This window comes from Callionymus lyra, chromosome 17 (genome assembly GCF_982586985.1).
Source record: "Callionymus lyra chromosome 17, fCalLyr1.hap1.1, whole genome shotgun sequence".
Classification (NCBI taxonomy): Eukaryota; Metazoa; Chordata; class Actinopteri; order Syngnathiformes; family Callionymidae; genus Callionymus; species Callionymus lyra.
The window spans coordinates 15633832-15654042 of NC_141834.1; the positions used below are offsets into that span (position 1 = coordinate 15633832).

Here is a 20211-nt window from a genome sequence, read left to right on the forward strand (position 1 = left end):
CACAAGGGATCACTTTTTTGTCTTTGTCACAACATAAGGGATAAGGAGCGTACAAACTAAACGCTGTATCTCAAGTTGCAACTAAATTAGTAGGTCGGTCTACTGGGGGCCGGGTCTAAAGGTAGTGGAAAGTCAAAATGGTGGAGTAGGAATAGTAACATTAAAAGAGGCAGTAATTTCTGTTCAATCAGAACTTTTGAAATGTTCTATCTTGGCTCTGTTGGTGAGCATATTGCAGTTTCGATTTTTAACGTGAGAATTTGATACTTCCGATGTCGCAGACCATCGCTAGAGCTGAGGCCCGATCGCCCCGTAGAACACACCCTTAAAGTGAACTTAAAAACAGGTAAACATTAACACGTCTACGTGTCATTTTATGCTTTCGCTCGCTTTATGGTAAGATCAAAGATTAATCATCTCGTAACGTACAGAGCGACCTTTGCTTGAGAGCACTTGGAACAAACCGAGCCACTAAATCCTTGATCCGCTTCCAAAACAACCGAGTTGATGAACAGAATTTCGTAAAGCTTCATCTCAATAATCATTAAGGCAACGTTGACTTTTTACTCAAGTCTTTTTTTTTTCAAGGTCTAGCACAACTATCGCGCGGCTCGGTAATTGGCGAAGGCGTTTATTGTTTCTAAGTGCCAAAGAGTCGACGGCAACAGTGGCTTGGCATAAGAGAGCAGAGCGGCATCCAGATGGACCCCGGACTTGGACTTCCCTGGGAGCTTTAAGAGATTGGATTGATTTGCCCTCTGTGATATCAGTGAACACAGCCCAGCGCGCAGGGGTGCTACATCAAGGCTTGACATAAATACAAGACAAAACAAGACACCAAATGTATTCCGGTCCTGAGGTGCTGGCTGGAAATATAAGTCACCCCCTGCGGAGAATTAGTAATTAGAGCACAATTCCTCTTTCTCCTCCTCGTGACCCCTGAGCTCCGCTGCCCATTTTTGCGGAAGAAAAAAAAGGGGAGAATCTCTATCTCTCTCCACAGGATGGCAGATCAAACACACTGTGTGAAATATAGAGCAGCAATAATTAGCAGCTGTTACAGCATCAAAACCTCTCTATCTCTGCGCCTCGCGAGCTGATGTGCGGCTCGTGGATCCTGATCGAATCCTGGGTCTGACTCGGAGATAAGTGACGAGCAAAGTGCGGGGATTTGATAAAACATGAAAACACTTTCGCCTGGTTGGTGAAAGAGGAACATAAACGGAACCGCAAACAATTATTCAAGACCTGCTACGTAACTTGTATTTTCCAGTTCATAAATTAGAAATAACTTGGTAAAAATCCAATCTAGTCCTAGTACTTCCAAGTGTGTTTATTTGACTCAAGTAACATATTTAAAAAGTCACAAAAAAAAGTCATAAAAGTCATGAAAGGGATTCCAAATTCAAAGAACTGAATTTACAAGGTCCCATTTTTTTTCTCCTCTTTTTTTAAATCCCTGAAACAATATTAAAAAGTCACAAAAATTTTTTTTAAACTTTTTTAATTAAATGACACAACAATGTTACAAATGCAAAAAGTCACACAACCAATTTTAGTCAAAAAGTCATGAAGAAAATGTCGGATTCACAGATCATCCAAAAGAATTTGACATATTTAGACTTTAAATACTTTTTAACAAATCCCAAAGCAAATTTAATAAGTCCCATTTTTTCATTTTTACTTCTCGAACATAATGAAAAGTTACAAAAATCCTTCCATAAGTATCAGCACAAGCTTTCAAATGTACAAAGTCACAAAATAAATTCACTTCATATAAAAAAAATCGAAATTATCGAGAAAACTTGACAGTTTTCAGTCAAAAATATGTATAATTGTGCACACGTGGCTGCAGTGATTGTATTCAGGAGAATAAGAAAAAAATAGTTTAAACAAATATTCTCGTTTCTATGTTTGCTTGTTTTTTCTTTATTGTGGTGTTACTGAAGACCCAGGCTTGAAAATATAGTTTGAAAAACGTTTAAAGTCTTGAGAAGTACAAGAGAAAAAAATCCAACACAAAAAGAGAGAAAGAGAAAACGTTGCTGAACTATAAGCTGACAATGTCCACAGACCTCAGTCCAATAACATGTTTTTTTGTTCTTTTGTTAGTTAAAAGTCAAAAATAAAAATATACTAACTCATATATACTATAAAAAAATTAAATAAACTACAATGTCATAAAACAAGCTTAGTCACAAAGCAAACTACTTCTGTGTGTTGTTTCTACAAAGACATATTTCTGGATGTTTTTTGTGACATTTTCATTTTTTGATCTGCGTTGAGCCGAATTTATGTAGATCTGTGTTCTCGAGGAAATGGCATGAATGCATATCAGTTTGCAACACAAACATAGTTACTGGAATTTAAGTTAATACCCTTGAACTCCATTGAAACTCCATGAAAAGCATTAAGTCAAATGCATTAATTATTTTCTTCCGATTACAAAGAGGGGGTCAAAATAAGACCATCTTTTGGCTGAACAAGATGACTGATATTAAATATTTCTAAACTTACTTAAAGCTATCATAACTACTTCAGTTGTTGCAGTGCGTTATGGGCCCTGAAGTATGAAATGTGGACGATCCAGAAGAAAATTAATAATAGATATTGAGAATAATGTGACGCCAGCTTTCACTTTTATTTAAACAAGAACCAGAAAGGAAAGATATACACTGTTAAAAGGACCAAATAATTGCAAAAGGATGTTAATAATTAGTGGTTTATTATCATTTTTGTGTCCGAGATGGACTCGAGACGAGAGGTCAACAGTCTCCTGAGAGACAAAACAACAGGAAAACTAATTCATCAACGTAGAAAAGAAAGTTTCCAGACAAAATGCACATTTTCAGTCTCACAAGAACAAAAAAAAGCATTGAAAACCATTGAGAAACACTTTGACAACCGAAAGGTCAAACTTATTTTGGGGCGGTTAATGTAATTGCCCGATTGGGTGTGCGAGGCGAGGACAAAGACGGTTGATGGTTTGAGCTCAGCGCTGGAAAGGTCAAGATGGAGATTGTGAAAGCAACTTCGGAGGTTTTCGTTCGTGTTCACAAACTTCTAAGGACAGAGGTGGACGATTTGAAATTCCTCAGGGGCCACATTATAGGTAGTGAGTGTTGTGAGCGACCACTTATAATGCAGAGTCACACAAGCCATTCAGTCAAAGTCATGAAACAATTCTCCACAGAACAAACCTAGAAAATAAATTGACATATTTATGAAGCAAAAAAACAATATACCTAGACTTTAATACTTTTGATTGCTTTTTCCTAAGTAAATTTACAAAGTCCCTTTTTTTTTTACTTCTAAAACAAAATTAAAATGTCACAAAAAAGTACAAAAGGTGTCAGAACAAGTTTTCAAATGTACAAAGTCAAAAAATAATTTTACCCAAAAAGTCATTAAAAAAATCAAATTTCACAGAACAAACTTACGAAAGGAATTGACATATTTATAAATAAAAAAAATGTCACGAAATAATCATGCAAAAAATAATTTACATACTAAATCTAATTTTATGGATGTATTGTAGCGAAAAGGCTACTTAAAAAACATGTTTTTTTATTTTCTGATTTGTGTTTCATAATTCAAAATATAATGAGGCAACAACTTAGTTTATATTTTAAATACATTACAGCAAAATTTAGAACTACTATTTCCCTTCATCGCGATCATGCGTTGAGCCGTATCTTATTATTCATCAGATCGGAATTAACAATGGGATTTGTTTGGGAAAAATTCAAGGAAAAAGCAAAGTTTTGACATCAATACAACTCCATAGAATTCCAATATATTGTATGTGGAGTTATTTTTTTGTTTTAAGCAGTAGGTTAAAAAATAATAAATGTTTTTTTTTAGAAAAAATCAGATTATTAAACGTTTATTACAATACAAATGAATACTTTTAAACTGAATTCTATATTTAGTATTCATTATTTCATGTCTTCAATGGACCCTCCCTATTAATTTGCTTATAATGCATCACCAGTGCATCATAAGGTTGTTAATTGATGCTTCCCAGCATTGCTTCCCAGCATTCACACAATTGAGATCCTGTTTTCTTCTGACCTAAACTTTGTGCCGCTTCTCCTCCTACAAATTTTTTATCAGATTTGAACTTTGAATCAAACTTTAATCAATTCAGCTCGATTCCAAAATATGGGAAATGATCTAGCTTTCTTTTATCTCTTCCACTGTTTCTTTTATTCCTCTTTTTCTACCCCATTCATTCCAATGGGGAAAATATTTCCACTTTGACCTACTACTTATACTTCTACTACTAATTCCACTACTACTTCTACTACTTAAACTACTAGTAATTCTACTTTTACTACTAGTTTTACTACTAGTTTTATTTTTCTACTACTTCTACTGTTACTACTAATCCCACTACTACTTCCACAACAAAGCAGAGACAGCATTCACACTGTACTTTCTTCTGGAAACGCCTTTTTCTAGTTTTTTTCGCACCAATTAAATGTAGTACTAAGTTTGGGAGCCACTGCCCGAAACCAATTACATATACAGGACGTCCTCGCTAACCCGGAGCTAGCGTTGCTAATTTAACGCTTGTATTTGCCTCGACCTCCTCGGTTAATACTTCATCACCAGCTTCTTACACAGAGGTCGTGCCGGAAATTACTAATCACAACATTCCTGTTGGTTGTCAGTGACTGATTAATCCATTACCTAAGCCCCGCGATCGCTCCTATTGTGTTTCTCCGGCTCTTTTCCCTTTTTTTTTTTGGTTTTCCCCGTGATTTATGACGGAGAGTGAACGGCTCCCTCACTCAATCGCTCCGGTGAATTAATGAGGTATAAAAACTAAAGCTGGCACTCAGTCAAACAAACCCGGCAGAGCTCGGCGCCGCGGCGCCGGATCACTTTTATCAGCGGCGCATTTGATTGTTAGATTGCAGGAATAGACTGAAAAATAACTGCTCGGGACCATCGAGGTGATCTATAGACCTGCACCGTAGACATAATGAACCTTTTTTCCCTGCTCACCTTTCTGGCTCACGGTTCTCCTCTTTCCACTGCGTTTTCAGCTGAAATATTCCACTCGCTGCTGCTGCAAACATCCAGTAAACGGAGAAGAAAAACTGACTAAAAAATATATTTAATTATTCTTCAAATGGACTAAAACGAAAAAAACAATCAACGCTAAAATATTTTAGCTTAGCGACAACAGATGCTGCTAATGGAAATAAGCATTAAATGCTAATCGCAATCTTCAAATATTATTTAACAGGTGAGCATGAAGAATTAAATACAAATAATTTAAAGTAAATGTTTCATTAACATCATTGACGGAGAAAGTTGAATAACGGCAACCATCGACCTCGCTAACACAAAACTTCGAAAGGTTTACGTAGCCAGCGGCCATTACGTGATGCAAACTAAAGTTACGAGAGATAAAAGACTTTATTAAACATCTTTTGTTAAGTTTTCGATTGGTTTTCGGTGCCTAAGCTGTTTCAGCCTCAACCTAAGCTAGCGGAACGACCTCCAGAGTTTCTTTATGTTTGCGTAGCATACTATTGGACATGTTCATCTCTTTTTCAATTCAAAAAATTGTAAGTACTTTATTTTAAAGTACATTATTGATCAAGGGTATGTCGACTGAAAGGTTAGCATTCACTTAAATTGGTCTTATTGTTGCTTATAAAGGGTATGTTGACCGAAAGGTTAGCATTCACTTAAATTGGTCTTATTGTTGCTTATAAAGGGATTTAAAAAAATAGTTCTTTCAAAGGTGTAACTTTGTCTAGGTAATGTTTTTTTTTTTTAAGTGAATACAATTCTTGATGTGTTTACACACACAAAATTGTATTATCAAACACAAGATCATTTAATGTTACGTCATTTTTCTAACTACTGTATGTATAATCGTGCACGCGTGGCTGCAGTGATTGTATTTAGGAAGAAGAAAAACAATTACTTTAAATAAATATTCTCGTTTGTATGTTTACTTGTTTCTCTTTATTCTGGTGTTACTGAAGACCGAGGCTCGAAAATATCGTTGGAAAAGAGTTTTGAAAAGTGCAAAATAAAAAATCCAACACAAAAAACACACAAAGAGAAAACCATAAGCTAAAAATGTCCACAATGACCCTTAGTCCAATAACATTTTAATTTGTTTGTTCTTTTTGCTCCTTAAGAACAACCCAAAGTCAATGTGGGATTATTTAGTTTTTCTTCCGAAAACACCTTGTCTTAAAAAATGGTACGTAGGAATGTTGTTGGCGCCAAAAAATTATGCTTGAAACAGTAAGTAAGTAAGTAATTTTTATTTGTATAGCGCTTTTCCAGACCAGGGTCACAAAGCGCTTAAACAATCAAAACAATACTCAATAAAGTATATACTTTAAAGGGCAAGATAAAACTGATAACACAACAGAAAAGAGGGAAAGTTTGTAATAAAATTATGCTGATCAGGTGTCCAAAAATATTTGGTATAATTGTGGAATATTTATCCCAATCCTGCTGTAACTATCCAATGAGAAATCGGGAAGTGCTGTCCGTGGTCCTGAAAATGTCATTAAAGGTTCATTAAGTTCGCTTCATAAAATGCACTCGCTCGCATCTGTTCTCGACTCTTCCTGAAGTCAAACTCATTTCAAACTTGATCAACTCTTGAGTCGAAAGACTCAACCACCGAGTCGCTGCTCCACGACTCCGCCGACCTCCGCCAACGTCTGCCCCTCGATGGATTCATTTCGTCTGCGAACACCTCCGTATGATCATTAAACTCATTCCGCGGCGGAGAAATGTGCGTCTCTTATTCAAATCAATATGTCACAGGCCAGAGTCCATTTCATCCAGATGACATTTATCGAAGAAAACTTTCACTCACAGGTGTTTGTTCTCTTGGCCGCGCCACGAAGAAAGCCATTTTCATCCCATAATTAATTCTCGGCGCTCCAGTCTCAGGTATTGATTTTTGGTGTGTTGTTCAGTGCTGTTTTTTTTTTGTTTTTTTTGCATGTTGTTTGTTGAGTTATGTGATTGTGCTGCTGTTGTGTCGACTCCACCATCGGTGGAATCTCACCGACACACATCACGGTGACATCTTCTTAAATTACAGCACATGTGTGACACAGCCAGTCGGGATGTCCTTGAGCAACTTTAGTTTAAATCCTCCATCACAAGAAATCTATACATCTATAGAATAAAGTCTAATCTAATCTCATCTGCTGTTAATTCTGTGACGAAGAAAAGAAAGAGTGTCCGTGGAGACGACACGTGAATAGAAAGTGGAAATAGTGAGTAAAGAACGCGACGAAGTATAAGTGAATGTTTGTTAGAATACTTCACTCTTGGGTTAAAAAATACCAAATAAAAAAAAGTTAAAAAAGATAATTTGAAGTAAAAAAGAATATAAAATAAAGACATGAGTTACCTGCATAAATTACAGTGGCCCAGTAGTTCAAAATAAATCTACAACTCTGAAACAAATTTACAAATTCTGAAATAAATGTACGAACTCTGAAATAAATCTACGAACTCTGAAACTAATTTACAAATTCTGAACAAATCTACAAACTCTGAAACAAATTTAGGAACCCAGAAACAAATGTAAGAACTCTGAAATAATAATAATAATAATAGCACTGATCTAACTCCACACTATTACTAAAATTGTAATTATTATGGCACTGATCTAACTCCATACCATTATGAAATAAATGTACGAACTCTGAAATAAATGTACAAACTCTGAAAGAAATTTAATGTGAGGTTTCATTTAATCAGTGGGTGAGAGCCAAAGATTATACAACAGATAGTGCCATCTAGTGGTCTTTGAAATGAGGACACTGTATCATGAAACTTACTAACACTCGTATCGTAGTAGCTAATCTAGCAAGTATACCATTCAGTTTAAAGTTCCATCGCTTGCGTTTAAAGAAAGAAAAACGTGTTTTAATTTATTTATAATATCAGGGGTGTTTTTCAAAGAAGGTCAAACATTCGAAAATATAGTTTGTCCATATCTTCAGTGTTACACAAAATTGGGAATTTCTTCAGGGACGGTTAAAACTTCTTTATTACTTTAAATTAGCATCTTCACTTAGCAGCTTCATTTTATTTATCAGACTCATGGGATCTTGTTAAAAAGACCTAAACCATACTTTGGACATTTGGCTTGTATAACCTTATACCTTAAATCAGGAGTTGGCAGTTAAATTTCCTCTGACTGAAGGGCCGTCAATCTAAATAAGAAGAGCGAAAAGCTGAAATTTGATAGAAAAACATTGAGAAAACAAAGCAAGTAAGAATAGTTAAGAAAGAAATATGAACAAAAAATAAACCTTACTATAGCAAAACACATTTATAAACCTTTTGTGTAAAAGAAACTGATAGAAAATAACCTCTTTCTCTAAATTTGATGTCAATACTTTTCTCCACTTATTTTAAAGGGGCAAAAAAATCACAAAAAAAATAGAAAAAAAGGAAAAACAAATCTGAAACTAAAAACGTAAGAACGTTTTATTTAGATTTGATACAATAATAAACACAAAATAAAAGTGTTAGTTGTCGGAAAATAAAATTCTACTCCTTTTGCCCAGGTGCGTCTAAGGGGGAGGATCGCCTTTAATTATCCAACAACAACGAAAACAACTTCCCAGCTTGAGACCTTGGCTCCAACAAGAGTTTAAATTATGTTTTTAACTGTTTACGAGGACACTTAAAGAAACAGAGTCTTTGTAATGGCAAGAAATTGCATTTATTGTAAATCTGTGATTACATAAATTACCAAATTGTGTTTAAATTACAAAAAACTTGGACTACATACTAAAAAAAAACAGTTTTAAAAACATTTTGACATGTAAAAGAGGTAAAAAAAAAAGGTCCAGACCCTCCATGAAGACCAAACCTCATGGACAGTGTCTGAGGGACACGTCAAGTGTTGCACGAAGTGGAGTGAAATATTAATGAGACTAAATAGATGTGATATGATGCGATAATAACCATTTAGAAAACAAAGCAAGTAAGAATAGTTAAGAAAGAAATATGAACAAAAAATAAACCTTACTATAGCAAAACACATTTATAAACCTTTTGTGTAAAAGAAACTGATAGAAAATAACCTCTTTCTCTAAATTTGATGTCAATACTTTTCTCCACTTGTTTTAAAGGAGCAAAAAAATTACAAAAAAAATAGAAAAAAAGGAAAAACAAATCTGAAACTAAAAACGTAAGAACGTTTTATTTAGATTTGATACAATAATAAACACAAAATAAAAGTGTTAGCTGTCGGAAAATAAAATTCTACTCCTTTTGCCCAGGTGCGTCTAAGGGGGAGGATCACCTTTAATTATCCAACAACAACGAAAACAACTTCCCAGCTTGAGACCTTGGCTCCAGCAAGAGTTTGAATTATGTTTTAACTGTTTATGAGTACACTTAAAGCAACAGAGTCTTTGTAATGGCAAGAAATTGCATTTATTGTATATCTGTGATAACATAAGTTACCAAATTGTGTTTAAATTACAAAAAACTTGGACTACATACTAAAAAAAAACAGTTTTAAAAACATTTTGACATGTAAAAGAGGTAAAAAAAAAAAGGTCCAGACCCTCCATGAAGACCAAACCTCATGGACAGTGTCTGAGGGACACGTCAAGTGTTGCACGAAGTGGAGTGAAATATTAATGAGACTAAATAGATGTGATATGATGCGATAATAACCATTTAGAAAACAAAGCAAGTAAGAATAGTTAAGAAAGAAATATGAACAAAAAATAAACCTTACTATAGCAAAACACATTTATAAACCTTTTGTGTAAAATAAACTGATAGAAAATAACCTCTTTCTCTAAATTTGATGTCAATACTTTTCTCCACTTATTTTAAAGGGGCAAAAAAATCACAAAAAAAATAGAAAAAAAGGAAAAACAAATCTGAAACTAAAAACGTAAGAACCTTTTAATTAGATTTGATACAATAATAAACACAAAATAAAAGTGTTAGCTGTCGGAAAATAAAATTCTACTCCTTTTGCCCAGGTGCGTCTAAGGGAGAGGATCGCCTTTAATTATCCGACAACAACGAAAACAACTTCCCAGCTTGAGACCTTGGCTCCAACAAGAGTTTAAACTATGTTTTTAACTGTTTACGAGGACACTTAAAGAAACAGAGTCTTTGTAATGGCAAGAAATTGCATTTATTGTAAATCTGTGATAACATAAATTACCAAATTGTGTTTAAATTACAAAAAACTTGGACTACATACTAAAAAAAAAACAGTTTTAAAAACATTTTGACATGTAAAAGAGGTAAAAAAAAAAAGGTCCAGACCCTCCATGAAGACCAAACCTCATGGACAGTGTCTGAGGGACACGTCAAGTGTTGCACGAAGTGGAGTGAAATATTAATGAGACTAAATAGATGTGATATGATGCGATAATAACCATTTAGAAAACAAAGCAAGTAAGAATAGTTAAGAAAAAATTATGAACAAAAAATAAACCTTACTATAGCAAAACACATTTACAAACCTTTTGTGTAAGAGAAACTGATAGAAAATAACCTCTTTCTCTAAATTTGATGTCAATACTTTTCTCCACTTATTTTAAAGGGGCAAAAAAATCACAAAAAAAATAGAAAAAAAGGAAAAACAAATCTGAAACTAAAAACGTAAGAACGTTTTATTTAGATTTGATACAATAATAAACACAAAATAAAAGTGTTAGCTGTCGGAAAATAAAATTCTACTCCTTTTGCCCAGGTGCGTCTAAGGGGGAGGATCGCCTTTAATTATCCAACAACAACGAAAACAACTTCCCAGCTTGAGACCTTGGCTCCAACAAGAGTTTAAATTATGTTTTTAACTGTTTACGAGGACACTTAAAGAAACAGAGTCTTTGTAATGGCAAGAAATTGCATTTATTGTAAATCTGTGATTACATAAGTTACCAAATTGTGTTTAAATTACAAAAAACTTGGACTAAATACTAAAAGAAACACAGTTTTAAAAACATTTTGACATGTAAAAGAGGTAAAAAAAAAAAGGTCCAGACCCTCCATGAAGACCAAACCTCATGGACAGTGTCTGAGGGACACGTCAAGTGTTGCACGAAGTGGAGTGAAATATTAATGAGACTAAATAGATGTGATATGATGCGATAATAACCATTTTTTCGGCGGGAAAGCCAAGAGCCAAAAACAAGACAAAAACAGGTAAAAACTATGGACCAGACCTCGACGGCGTCGGACCGGCTCGCTCGGACAACGCACGACTCAGGTCAACAACCGGGACGGAGTCTAAGCCCGGTGAGTGTGTTCTGGTAGATAAGGTCCAAATCATAATGTTGCTTTTGAATACGCATGAATATTTCATGCTGCTAATCTGGGATTATATTCCCCTCAGCTCATCTCATTACCGTCAATTATTTAAAAGACATACAGGCACAAACAAACACTAATTACGGCTCCGTCTCCCTGGAGACCGAACCGTTCCGAAGATAACTCGCAGGTTCAGAAAAAAAAAAACCTGCAGCACAATTACAGGATCCACAGCTACTCACTTTCTTTTGACCTTCACGACTCCCGGGCTGGTGTGTTTGTGTGCGTCCTTGCGAACACAGGCACAGGTGAGAGTCTGGACAAGGATTTTCGTAGATTACCCAGAGGCGTCGTGACCGCCGCGGCACCGGCTCACGCTAGGTCGACTCAGAATAACCTGGAAAAAAAAATGGCTGACCGGCCCCCGGAGTCATTAATCACTCACACGTTGGACTCGCTCGCACATTATAATTGTTCGACCCAAACGCTACCTGACAGCATCACTCGTCCTGAAGGTACAGGAAAAAAAAACAACAACATGAGACATCGCCGAGTATTACGACACTTCCAAACACGTTAAGAGCTGATAAAATGCAACGAACGCCGACGTATCTCGGCCTCACGCCACAATCAGACCCACGTTATCGCGACCATATCTCTCTCGCGCCCGTTATCTGGGAGATAACGTTCCTATTTACCGGCTCTGGGATCCTTCAAAGGAGGGAGAGTTGCCGTCTTCCGTGAGTTCTTAAGGGTGTTACTGGTGACAGTTGCTGAGAGGAGATCTCTGGACACTACTGTCAATCATGGATGATGACATCATCCTCTGAACACTGTCATTAGTGAACAGAGAAGCACATGGAGTATGAATGCTCCTCCCATGATTCAACACTAATAGACTCAGGGACTCATTCATTCCTTGTTCTATTAGACTTTATAATACTTAATTTGGAGGCAGGAAAGTGAAAGTATTATGAATTATTTTTTATGTTAATGTTTGTATCCTTTTGGTCCTTGTCCTTTATACTTGCACTTTGTCATCCCTTGTTCTTTGTTCTTTTGTTTGCAGTTTGTTCTTGTTTTTATAAAACGTGCTAGAAACCCAATTTCCCGAAAAAGATCTCCAGAGGGACTAATATAGCCATCCATCCATCCATCCATCCATCCATCCATCCATCTATCCATCCATCCATCCAGCTTCTCTTGAGTAGCTTCTACAAAAGTAGGTCAGTCGGATAGAGGGTCTGATGTTAGTGGAGGATCAAAATGGCGACCTATCTAATGTTGAAGTATGAAAAACAGAAATGATTGATCAACACGTCGCAACTATTTACCCGATTTTCTCAATTGATTCTTAGATTCCAGACATGAAATATGTCCCAGTTAAAGAGAAAAACACTGGGACCCTGAAAACCCTCAGTTTGCCTGTGTGTGTTATTGGATTCTGGGAGGAAATTGGAGTTCTTACAGGAAACCCATTCAAGCTCAGGAAGAACATAAAAATAATTTGAAACGTTTTTGATGAGATTAATAACAATAAATTAAACAACTTAAATTAAAATAAATTATACTTTTTCTTTTGAAAAAATTGTATACATTGTTTTTTTTTTAAAATATTTTAGTTAATTTACTACAATTTAAATGTCATGTTACAAAATCCTTTTTGATTGAAACTGTATTATATATATATATAGTATATATAGTATATATATAAACATGAAAAGTGAAGAATATTAACGGCCCCTACATTGATCATCTTACATGTTCTTCTTAGTTAAAGATCTTCTTAAGCGAAGACAGACTTTGGGAAACACATTGTTCTTTCACATCGTTCTTAAGATTGCTCCGAAGAATATCGTAGCACTTAAGAGCTACTTAACTAATCTGGGAAAACCTTGCAAAGGCGTGTTCATTGTAACTACAGTTCATAAAACAGTTATAATTGCAAGTCTTCAGAAACCTATTTAAATATTTGTATATATATATATATATATATATACAAATATTTATTTAAAAATAACATATTTGGGATGTGTCTTTTGTTCTTTTTATATGGGAGGGAGAACAGAAGAGAAAAAATCATGAATAAAGCTGGTAACGATGACTACAAGTCGTATCTAAGGGCAACTTGAAAAGCACCAAAACCTTCTAACCCAGGAGTAACGTTGTTGTTTTCTGTGTCAAACTTCTCATCGGAGAGTCAAAGGAACTGAAGGAGAGTGCTGCATGAGTCAGCTTCCTCGCTTAAGGCCGTTCAACATTCTGAAGAATAAAAAAAAAAACCATCAGACGCGAGTGACTTTCGCTTAATTCTCGGAGAAATGAATGATGGAGACGTTTTTTTCATCGGCCGGAACACAATGAAAGGTTTTCGCATCGAGAAGGTTCATGTGAAGAAATAGACGTTACAGACGATACCGAGTGATACATGATCATAATATGACGGTTAAATGTATAGATCAGTGGAATACATGAGAGAACCTGTGAATTCAAAAGATACTTTAAAAAAATAAATGAATGCCAAGGTTCATAAAATGAATAAAAGACATTCCAGGTGTTTCTCTGTCCAGACAAGTCCATTGTTAGGAATAAGTAAAAGAAATCTGGCTCAAGGTTTGATATTTTAGTGACGTCGCAACATCCTGCACACGTCAGGGTTTTTGGCATTTAAAACAAATAATAAAATAAGGGATGGAATTAGAAGTAGATGAATAACAAGTAGAAAAACAAGAAGTAGAGGAAGGAGAACAAGAGGGAGAACAAGAACACAATAAAGAAAAAGAACAGAAGGATAACAAGAAGAACGAGAAGAAGAACAACAAAAGGAATAACAAGAAGGAAAACAGGAAGGAGAATAAGAACAAGGAGAAAATGAAAGAGAACAAGACGAACCATATGGAGAAAAAAAACAGAATGACGAACAGGAACAAGAAGGAGAAAAAGAAAGATAATAGGAAGGAGAACAAGAAGAACCATAGGGAGAACAAGAACAGAAGGAAGAACAAGAAGGAGAACAAGAAGAACCATAGGGAGAACAAGAACAGAAGGAAGAACAAGAACAGAAGGAAGAACAAGAAGGAGAACAAGAAGAACCATAGGGAGAACAAGAACAGAAGGAAGAACAAGAACAGAAGGAAGAACAAGAAGAACAAGAAGGAGATCACGGAGGAGAACAAGAAGAACCATAAGGAGAACCAGAACAGAAGAACAAAAAGAACAAGGAGAACAAGAACAGAAAGGAGAACAAGAAGGAGAAAAAGAAGAACAAAAACAGAAGGAAGAACAAGAAGGACAACAAGGACAACAAGGAGAACAGAAGGAAGAACAAGGACAGAAGGAAGAACAGGAAGAATACATGAAGGAGAACAAGAAGATGAAGAAAAAAAGGAAGAACAAGGAGAACAACAAGAAAAATAAAAAGAAGTAGAAGTTTTTCTTGTAGAATTAATTCCTGACAACCCCTGCTTTGTTGTGATTGGTCCACTTGCAAACACATGCTCAGCTATTTGTTTTCAATTTCTTTTAATCTACTTTTTTAACTTTTCAACAAGTCAGTCACTTAAAGGACAATTAGCTTTAACCCAGACGTAGTAAATGTGCGTGCAGTGAACTCCAGGACCGAGAAAGCGAGGGCGGAGCTATGACATCATCAGTTGGTGACGACGCCATCGACGTCAAGAAAATGCTTCGTTATTTCAGTATCTATTGAGTTTTCAATTAATTAAATATAAATGATAAAGTAACTGTAGATAAAACATGTAAATATGATATTTATAAACTTGTTTTCATCATTTTGATGCATGTTTATAAGAAAAACTAACACAAAAAGATTAAAAACAAGTCACATTTAGAATCTATATTCATTGAAAAGTAGATACAATGATAATATTTGAGTTTAAAATATTGTTTTTCATATTCACTTTAAACTTTTTTTATGCTAAATATATTCTTATAAAAATGAAAGAAATGCCCTAAAAAAGAAGCCCTTTAGTCATATGTAGAGATGAACCAACAATGAACAATACAAATAAATACACAATAAAATTGTTAGTTTCAACATGAGTTTTTCTTTGAACCAATCTAAATAATAATTTCCCCAAAAATGTTACAAAAAATCGTGCGTACGATTACTGAAAGTATAACAAAAACTTCAATTCAATTTTTTGTTGAAAAATACTTTGTGATATTGTCTGTTTTTAAATGTTTAACTAATTTCAGGAGACAATTTATTTATGATATACAACCTTCAGACATAAAATAAATGCTTTGTCGGTTTTTTTGAGGGTTTATTTGGATTTTGAAGACATTAAAAGTATTTTTTTTTACATACAAACGATCAGTTTATGATCAATTTAGAATCTATAATCATTAAAAAGTAGATAAAGTGATCATTTTAGAGTTAAACTCTAACCCGGCGAAGGGAGTTTTTTCCCAAAAATGGATACAGAGACAGCAAACCGTTGCTAGGAAAAAAAAAAACGACATTTAATGTTCCATGGCTGCGTCGTCGTCGTCGTCATCGTCGCTGGTCGGCTCGAAGTGCTCGTCCACGTCGGGATCGTCCTCGTCTCCGTCCATGTCTCCGCCCAGCTCCGCCAGCAGCTGCTCGGTGTGGACCAGCACCGGCTCGTCGTCGCAGCGCAGCTTCCAGTAGAGCTGCAGCACAGAAGGAAGAAGGAATCGCGTAAACACTAATGGAAGAAGCCCGACTAACGAGATGGAAGGAAGTTTTGACAGCAGACGCCAGCAGAGTTAACGGTGCAGCACTACAGCATCAGTAAGTGGCGGCTCAGAGGAACTCCGAGTGCTTTCCAGTCCATAACAGCCGCTTCCTCTCCGGCCTCGTTTTTTCTCTCGGCGATCACAGCACATTTTTTGTGGGGGGGGGTCGGATTGTTTGGTCAAAAAATCTGTGTCAAAACCTCACAATATTGTGTTAAAATGAAACAAACGAAAAAAAAAGCATCAGGTTTTATCTCTTAAACGCGTCATTACCGAAGTCAAAGCGATAACAACACCGGCAGCTCGGCATTCTGGGTATTCAAAGAGTAGATTTCGAGCGAAGAAAGGGATTAAAACAGGAGGACGACCACGGGAGCCGACGCGAGTGGCGACCATCATTCTCACTTTAAGTGTAACAAGGTCAAGAGAGTGATGAGGAGCCGGTGACATGCTTGTCCCCGGGACCGGGGCCCCGGGAGCAGCAGCGGGTCCTGACAGGAGACGGAGCGTCTCGTGGGAACTCATTTGGAAGCGCAAGAATGTGCAATTTGAGTGTCTTGAGTGTGTGTGAGTGTCGGTCTCGGGCTTCTGTGCATGAGAGTCGCTGATTTCCATGGAGTTGTGCGAGCGAAGCCGAGTCCACATATAGAAGTATTGACCCAGTCTGAGCAGACGCACAACGCCGGTTCCCCCGGAGACGATAAGGAGAGATGAAGACTTTTTTTTTTTTAATGGCCAGTGACGAAATGTTGCTCCTAAATTAGCTCATTATTTGAAACCCCTGACACAAAATTATTTACCTCTTTTGTCCTTTATTTGATAGAAACACAAGGCACGGGGGCCACATCTGGACCCCCACATCAACTGTGCGGTCCATAATATTATTGCTGATGAGGCTTCATGAAACAGTGTTGTGTTGTTCAGAGGTCAGTAGGTGGCGCCATCAGTTTTAAAATGACAAAACAAATGTCAAAACAAATGAAAATAGTGCAGAGACCGCCATCTAGTGGACTTTGAACATAATGACACTGCTTCACGAAGCTTCGTCAAACCATCACTAGTGGCCCAGTGGCAATGCTAATTGCTCAATTTTTCTGCTAACAACCCGAAAACATGCTAGTTAAGGCAACTACATTTCCTCAGGGGCCACATTTTTTATACAGTGACTGTTGGAGCCACTAGCAAAAATCAAGACCAAAAACTTTAATATAATTAGAGTTACAAAAATAAACTAAATAGGCTACAGTTATTATTTTATAGTTTAACTTTAAATTATTTCGAATCGAAAATATCGTTTTCAATATTCACCATTTTTTGAATATATTCTTATAAAAATGAATAAAATGCCCTAAAAAAGAAACCCTGTCGTCATATGTAGAGTTGAACCAACATAGAATAATAAGAATAAATACACAATAAAAAATGTCTTTGAACCAATGAGGGCCACATAGATAAAGTTAAAGGGCCGCATGTGGCCCCCGGGCTGCACTTTTACCATGCCTGTAATGGTTGCTAATAAGATGTTCAATTGTGTTTAACTTTATTTACAGTATATATATTTAAATCTGAACAAAAATGTTACAAAAGGGATACTTCTTTAATGAAAATAATGACGCTTAGACATGTACATACGAATACTTTCCCCCAATTATTTCAGCAACTGAGAGTAGAAGAAAATATTCAATTTTGTGTTGAAAACTACTTTGGGAAATTGTCCGTTTTTAAATGTTAAACTCATTTTACGAGACAATTTCCTTCTGATATACAACCTTCAGACATAAAATAAAGGCTTTGTTGGGTTTTTTGACGGTTTATTTGGATCGTTGTTACATTTGAAGACATTTAAAGTATTTTTTTTGTCATAGAAAAGACGAGTTGTATATAATTCATATGGTTTAAAGAAGGAGCAATTCTCACCTTTTTTTTGTAAAAAGAAAAAGAAAAGCATAGTCATTTATTGCTAACCACAGGGAACACACTTGAGAGCGAGAAATCCCGCCTGGATTGTTGAATATAAACCACTTGAACCTCTAAAGAGATGCTGTGCGGCGAGATATGAGGCTCAGTTGCGGCGCTTTGTTGAGAAAATAAGGGTCCAAGAGAGCTCGGGTTGAGACAATTGCATTGTCCCCCATTCTTTGTGGACTCATTTCCAGCACAAATAATTTCGTTTAAAAAGGTTCAAATAGGTTTTAATTAGTATCATGTTTCCCCTCAAATGTAATGTAAAGAATAGCCTTGGTTGACTCATAAATCTCCCCCTAACAATGGCGGGATGAACTGCAGACTGCCTTTAAAAAAAAAAAGTAGCTTTTCTTAACAGATTCTTAACTGTGCTGAGATCAGCAGCTTTCTTTTCCGTTGCCGAAAACACTCCTCATTTACAACAGCCGGTGTTTGCTTATCTCGCTTTCACGGGCCAGAGAGCAGAAGCCGGTGGAGGCGGGTGACGGCGCGAGTCTGGTCGTATAACTTTTTCATGCTCCACTTTGCTCCACTTTTTAAGACCCCGGTTATGGCCCCCCGAGCTCACATGGCCGCCCTCATCACACTCAAAGGTAGCTCGGGTCGCTCCAGGTAATCCCGCTGACATTTCGCGCTCGTAAATTGGGAGCCCGGATCGCGGAGCTGATAAATATTCCGGAGTCCTTCCACAAGTGGCCGAGCGATTAAAAGCAAACAGGATGTTGGTACACATCTAACGCGACGTGCGATTAGTCGACCGGCGCCGAATACACCGGAGATAACAGCGAGCGCCGCGTCCTTTCTCAACCATGAACACGTCTTTATTGTGCTGTGTTTTAAAGGCTTCACTAACATCTTCATTGGATTTAACTGTTGAGATGAAGACATGCGGGTATAGAAGACATCAGGAGATCAAGTGTTCACAACCGGGGCGGATATTTGTGTAGTATTGTCGAGTACTTGACTCTGGTGTTGTAGAATTCACAGACCACATGACTCTTGACGAAGTCGTAACTGATTTCATTTGTTTTCAAACCAAAATATGTCCAAAATATCAGCTTTAAAAGCAGCTGGAGTCGACTGTATCCTCTCGTCCTCAGTCATCGCCGAGATTGAACCGTTCCTTTCGCTAAGGAGGTCGTTATGAACGCTGCCATCTAGTGGCCGGAGAATTAGTTGCAACAAAAAAAATGATCAAACCCTGTGAATATTTGCACGTAAATATATTATTTTGAAAATACTATATTAAATTATAAACCATAAAATTACTATGATGATAATACAAATTTAGAGAAATTTAAATTTTTCAAATTAGAAGAGAAAAATTCATAAGAGACTTGATTACAAATGGTTAAAAAAAAAAACAGAATTAGCCAAAAGGCTAGTTTTCACCTGTAGTCCCCTGGCCTTGATGTAAAAAGGAGTACAATTATTCTGTGTTATCTTGACTTTTTACGTATATATTTTATTGAGTATTGTTTTGATTGTTTAAGCGCATTGTGACCCTGGTCTGGAAAAGCGCTCCATAAAAATAAATTACTTACTTAATTACTCACTTACAATATAATACAAAATCCATCAAAACACTTACTATACAATTAAGAAGGAAAATAAAATTTTTAATCACAATATTACAATAAGCTTATCTCTAAGTGTCGGCAGCTGTAGGTGTTGATAAGCTACGTTTTCAATTATTTCTTATAATTAAATTAATCCGAGTTGCATAAGACGTTGAATAGTTTGTAAACTTGTGTTAAGATATGTTAATAATTAAAAAGAAAGAGCTTCAATTCAAGAAACTTGAAGAAATGTGTTTCGACTGTTAAAAGTAGAACTCATAAACAAGCCAACACTTGAAAGTACAAATACTTTGCTACTTGTGTTTTCAGCAGCTGAACAGACCCGAAGACTCAGTAGGAAAGTTATACTTTTGAAGGTCTTAACGTTCTCATTAACGTTCTCCCTCAAAGTGTCACTTCCTGATCAACCTTCAAAGACATTTTCTGCAGTAAGTCCCTTTCCAAGTAATGGAAAGCTGGCCGACTGACCAGCATCCAAAGCAAAAACAACACATTCAATTTAATGTATTTAACGCTTGCTAACCACATGAACTGAGATGGACTTTTCTTAACAATCCCTTAAACGTTTGACTGACGACTTTCAACATAAATTAGGATTAAGAAAAGAACGTCGAGTCCCAGCCACGAGGAACAGGACGCACTTGACTTT

At 36.2% G+C, this 20211-nt stretch overlaps 1 protein-coding gene across 1 annotated transcript in view; it reads right to left on the reverse strand.

Annotated features, from left to right (window-relative positions):
* Positions 1 to 15541: 15541 nt before the first annotated feature.
* LOC148062772 (uncharacterized) overlaps positions 15542 to 20211 on the reverse strand; it is a 32567-nt gene continuing 27897 nt past the window's right edge. The window contains exon 11 of the mRNA XM_087812362.1: positions 15542 to 15951. Within this exon, the coding sequence (XP_087668488.1) occupies positions 15781 to 15951 (171 nt within the window). The 3' untranslated portion in view covers positions 15542 to 15780. The remainder of the gene's footprint in view (positions 15952 to 20211) is intronic.